Consider the following 6,000-nt stretch of genomic DNA (forward strand, 5'->3'; position numbering starts at 1 on the left):
ACAAATTATGCTAATCTTACCTATAACTACTGTAATGTTTTTTATTCCTGCATTTATCTCTGTTTGGGGCATGATTATGTTTCATCAATAATGAAAAAAATAGTTAAGAATTGATGGAAGAAATAATTTATACTAGAAAATTTTATAAGGTACCAGATGCAGGAAGAATAAGGACAAACATATTATACACATAATATTAAGATCATTTTTAAAAAACTCACCAAAAGTAGGAACATTAGAGGTCACCTGAACCAACTTTCCCATTTTTCAAATGAGTACATGAAGGCCCAGAGAGATTCAGGGATTTGCCTGGATTTACACAATTAATGGTGCAAATGAGAGTAGGAAAATGGTCTCCTGACTCAGTCCAGTGCTCTTTGACTCTGTCATGCCATAGGTCATGAAAGAATAGGTTGGATGTAGCTGAAACCTTTCTCTAAGAAGTATATATTTGATTTGTAACAATTGGAAGCTCTTTAATTATGTGCAAGTTTTGTGCCTTCTGACCTCACATGGAGGAGGGTGTGTGTTCGACATAGCAGTACTAAGCATGTTAGTATTAATAGTGGTGTGTACACATGCATTCTCATGCATCCACCATGTCAATATGTGTGTATATGTATATACATGCATATACACAATATAACACACATACTGTTATTAGTATTTACTTTGTGCATCAATAATTTATTTTGATTCCTTAGAAGTATAATAGCTAATTTCAGAAACACTTATTAAATTAGAAGAGCAGTGAATTAAAATATTTACTTAACTAAATGTCAATGCATTATATGCCAGAGATTTTTATTACAATAATTTTTAATTGGTTAGACAAATATAATTATGTATAATTATTTTAGAATTTTTGCCTATGTTTGTTTGTATTCATATTACTTGTACATGAACTGATTTATTTGCAAATGGACAGATTAATACCTATTCTTATTTGTATAAAATATATGTATAATCATGGACATAAAAATCTGTTAACTATAAACTGTAATCTTTACTTATGTGTATTTCACATATAATCCTCTAGGCTCAATACCTGGACCAATTATTTTTGGTGTCACAATAGACAGTACATGTATTCTCTGGGATGTTAATGAATGTGGAATTAAAGGAGCCTGCTGGATTTATGATAACATCAGGATGGCCCGTATGCTTGTGGGTATAAGTAAGTAGTGACTTCTTAATAACTTCAGAGCAAATGGATGATGTCCAGATTAAAAAAAAAAGTTACTGTTACTTACTTCGGATTTGACATGTTCAGTCCTGAAGACTCAGTCTATAATAGAAGAACATTATAGCTTTCATTACATCACATATCATTTAATTTTCTTTTAACAACTTCTCTCAAAGTTTTTTTGGGAAGTCTAACAAAAACTGAAGGAGAATTCTAAGACACTGGAATGTTTTCATCTAGGTAACCGGGGCTTTGGAAAGCACATAGAGCTGAGGTAGGGAAGTGTCCTTGGCTCTTAAGGCATGTTACAAGAATCTTTTTATAAGTTTAGAAGATTAGCCATGATATTCAACCTCTAAACCCTTTGGCAGTCTGTCTTACATAGTCTTGGTCAAGCAATAAATGAAAATTAAGATTAAGGAAATAAAGCAATGCATCTAGTTTGTAAGAGTGAGATAAACATTTTAAATAAACCTAAGAAATTAGAACATTTTAAACCAAATTCTAGATAGAAAATATTTACATGGTGTGTTATTTTTATTGCAATTGTGTTTGCAGTTATTTTGGCATATGTATCAAGATAGCTTATTGCTCTTATATGTGCTTAGGCCCAGAGAATGCTGTCTGAATTTATGATGACAGAGTAATAAAACATCTACTGCCTAAATAAATACATAAATTACACACACACAAAGAGAAGATCAAATATTGATTAGAATAGACAGAATTAATCTTCCTAGTACTTTTACCTGCTAAAAAGCATTTTTTATTCAAAACGTCTTCATGTTTAAAAATGTAATTGATTATGTTTGTACTCTTTTACCAAAAGATACAGATAACAAATTGTTTCCTTTCCTACTGTGATAAATGTGACTAATTTTATCCCCCAAACATATAGACCTTTAAATTTTTCAAAAACATTGTAACAATGGTACTTATGTAATTAATCTTCCTATAAACCTAGAAATACTTAGCTCATTCCTGTTTGTCAAATACACATTTCGAGCAAAATACTAATGATTAACACAAACAAAGTAGCTACACTGCAGAAACTACATTGTAAGGCCATTTAGCTTTTTTGACTGGAACTTAAATGCTTGTGATGTGGCCAGAACTAGTTTCTGTTAATATAGCTGAGCTCAAAATCTGAGTGCTTTGAAAACAAATCAAAGCTTGTGAAGTGAATCTTGATGTTCCATATTTTTAGTTGATGCTTATAAGTAACTTTGGTTGAGTATTGAATGTGATATATTTTCATAGATGCTTTCTCCTAAGAACTCCAAAGCTTTTTTTATTTTTAGAGTTATTTTCCATTATGAACATGAAAACTCTGCAACTTTATTTCATGTTCAATGATGTTGTAAGCTGTTTTTCTTTGTCATTAACATTTGATTATAGTTTTTTATAGATAAGGTATTAATAAAATTAGAAATGGAATATGGAATTACTTCTATACAACACTTATTTTATAAATATGTACAATTATAATCAAGAATAAAATAATTATTGTATGTTTTTATTGTTTAGAAAGAAAATACAGGATAGTTCATTGAAATGTATACTTTTTTATTGAAGAATATCACTTTTCATCCTAAAGTTTTAAAAATTTAAAACATAGAACTATAATGCCTATCCACTTCTACTTTTTAATGTAATGAATTTCTAGTTGTGAGAATTGATTTTTGTAATAAAGGCCCAATACATAATTAATTTTTCTTTTTATATTTAGGTGTTACTTGTAAAATTATCACCATTTTCTTCAATGGGCTTGCAATCTTTTTGTATAATCCGCCATCATTAGACACAGAGGTGTCATTTCAAAATTCGAATGCAGTTTTGACTGCTGTTTCAGTGGACTGTGACCTCAACAAAGCAGGAAATGAAGGATGAAATAGAAAAAGAGGAGAGTGTTTTACCGCTGGAGAATTGGCCTCCATTTGTAAGAATGCACATTGCCATTGCAGCATTATCTACTCAATGTGGACAATCGTTTTAAAAATTGATGTTTTATAATTAAATGTGTTTTTTTGTATATTTATGGCATATATATATATGGACTCATTTGTTTTATTTTAAAGTAAGAAACAGACCTGTGCCTTCAAAACCCCACCAAAAGCCTCAAAACACACACACACACACACAGACACACACACACACACACACACACACACACACACACACACACCATTGTCTAGGTATGAAATTCCCAACTAATAAACTAAATCAGAAAAAAATAGCCAATGATTAGTTAAAATTTATGGTATAAAAAGTTAATTAAATTTATGAGTGATTTTCAAAAACTATTATTGTCAACCCATGAATTTAGAACCAGCTAAATAATATCATTTCTTTTGAAATTGACATATACTAATCTGTTCTTTATCACAGAAAGTTACCAAACTATTATAACACAGGTTATCTTCTTTGTGTCCCACTATATAGTGAATTTAGAAATATTAACATTGTTGATACATATTTTCACTTTAACTCAGGAAATCTAGGAGGTAATCTGTTGATATTGCTGATTTTTAACATTTACCTCTTAATATGAATCTGTGAAAGTGTTATTCAATTACATATCTTCCTGGGAAAAATACTAGCTTCAGCAAATAAAAGTGCCAATTAGACACAAAAGGTTTCTTAAAAAAAAAAGAAAAGACTTAGGTGCATTTTATTGGTTTTCTTTGAAAAGATTTCTTAAAGAACTTTTGATCAATGTTTAGATACTCAGTACTTTAATTTTTATCATTAAAAAAGGATTATCTAGTACATTTCTTATAGCACCTAAAATAGTGCATTGCTTATAGTAGGCATGCACTATTATTGTTGATTCAAACAAACTCTACTCTGTAACCAATCCATTCATTTGACTATAGGCTATTTCACATGTCTGATAACGTTGCAACACTCCATCAATTCAGGTCAGCCATCAATTCACTTGAGCCAACTTTGTCTACTCAGAATGTGGAGAAAATAGATCAGTGAACATCAACAAAAACAGTATCTGCCTGGTCAGGAATTTTACTGATTAAGAAAAGTGTTGAGTCATACCCACTTGAAATTTTTGTGAAATAAGGTTACTAATTTAATAAGGTTAGCTTTTTTACAAGCAGTGTGTTATATATACACTGTGACCAGAGTAACAGACAATAGCAGACTGAGAGAAAAGGCCTGGTAGGAAACCAGGACCAGAAGCACTAGTAAACCACAGAATTTAAGAGCTCATGTTTCATGGTAATCTGTGGCCAATGATGATTGAAGAAACCAGTAGCATTTATGTATTGAAATACAAGAAGGAAAGAATGCAAACACACTTGAGTCGTAGATGTAGAGGAGCAGTGGGTCAGGAATCAGAGAGACAGATGAACTTAAACCAGGAACATATAAAAACCAGAGGTTGAGGCCAGATGGGTAGTCAAACATCAGATATTTGGGAAGCAGGAAATTAATAACAACCAAAGAGACAGTGCAAGGGAGGCTGGAAAGAAACACATGATACCTCAATTCAGAATCAGTCTCCCTTCCACCCAGCCAAACACATTTTAAATGCTGCCCCTGTTGGAGCCAAGGCTAAATGACAGTTTAGGCTCTCCTGTGTCTATATGTGGAAGCAGGGAATTGAATAAAAATAAATTTCTAGATGTAAAATAATGGCAAATTCCAAGGAACTCATTGATAGAGATGTGAAACAGCAGCAAGAGATGAAACAATAACTATGAAAACATGTTCCTTTAAGGCCACATAATAAAAAGAAGAAAAAATCACCCCATACGTACAAATGTTTGTTGAACAAGTCACTAGATAATTGGCATTCATAATGATTTTTAGTTTCAGGGGTTTTATTGTATTCTATGTACTTACTCAGTTTTCTGATACATTTTACAAACTTTTAAATAATGGTTAAAGTGAAAATAATTTTGGCACTTGAAGGAAGTCAGTCTCTTATTTATAATATATATATTTACAAAGAATACCTCCTTTCATGATAGGGCAGTATAGACACTACTGTAATTTATAAATATTGTTTATACTTTTGGATTCACCTAGCTTATACGGGTTGGTATTATGCTACTTTTAAAAACAAGATTTTGCATAACATGTATTTTTCACAATTTGTAATGATTTTTAATTGAGTCTGTCCGTTGACCTGTGGTGATTTTGGTATGTGATTAATTACATATGTCTTAAACTTTTACTTTAATATTTGGATTTCCTTCTGTAGGAAATCCAAATGTAAAACTCTTAAACAGGAAGAGAACTTTACGGTTGGTTTAGCTATGTAAATTAGAGGAAAATATAAATAAAATTTTATCTCTATTTTCTTTCAAAAAATTTTATTGTTAACAGTTGTGCAAAATGTATATACATACTTTTCTTAAAATCAGACTATACTGGTTGGTTTTAAATATTTAACCTTATTAAATGGTACAGATTTTGAAATATGCTTTGTCTGTTTATGAATACATGCACATATGATGGTTGGGAGAGGGAAAAGCAGTGTACTTTTGAACTTGGTGAAAGTGATTTAGTTAATCCGGTGATTTGTGGTATCTCAACAGATGTATTTAATTCAATATACACCACATACATTATGAAATATATACTGAAGTTCTTCACACAGTAGTTTACATGTATGAAAGATAGGTATATAAGATTTATGAATAGGATACATGTTACAGATGGTTGGTTGTGAAATACCTGTCACTGCAAAATAATGTTTTGGAAAGGTTATATTAAATTCATTGTGGGTTATCCAAATAGTGTAATAATTTTTAAAGAGATCAAATTGGACATTAATTTGAGATGTGTCATTT

The 6,000-nt window shown here is 30.8% G+C and overlaps 1 protein-coding gene across 1 annotated transcript in view; it reads left to right on the forward strand.

The window, feature by feature from the left end:
- SLCO4C1 (solute carrier organic anion transporter family member 4C1) overlaps window positions 1-5,571 on the forward strand; it is a 68,609-nt gene extending 63,038 nt beyond the window's left edge. Inside the window, exons 13-14 of the mRNA XM_079760832.1 lie at window positions 1,040-1,177; window positions 2,916-5,571. Coding sequence (XP_079616958.1) covers window positions 1,040-1,177; window positions 2,916-3,076 — 299 coding nt within the window. The 3' untranslated portion in view covers window positions 3,077-5,571. The remainder of the gene's footprint in view (window positions 1-1,039; window positions 1,178-2,915) is intronic.
- Window positions 5,572-6,000: the final 429 nt, after the last annotated feature.

The sequence above is a fragment of the Cnephaeus nilssonii genome (genome assembly GCF_951640355.1).
Source record: "Cnephaeus nilssonii genome assembly, chromosome: 2".
In the NCBI taxonomy this organism is placed as follows: Eukaryota; Metazoa; Chordata; class Mammalia; order Chiroptera; family Vespertilionidae; genus Cnephaeus; species Cnephaeus nilssonii.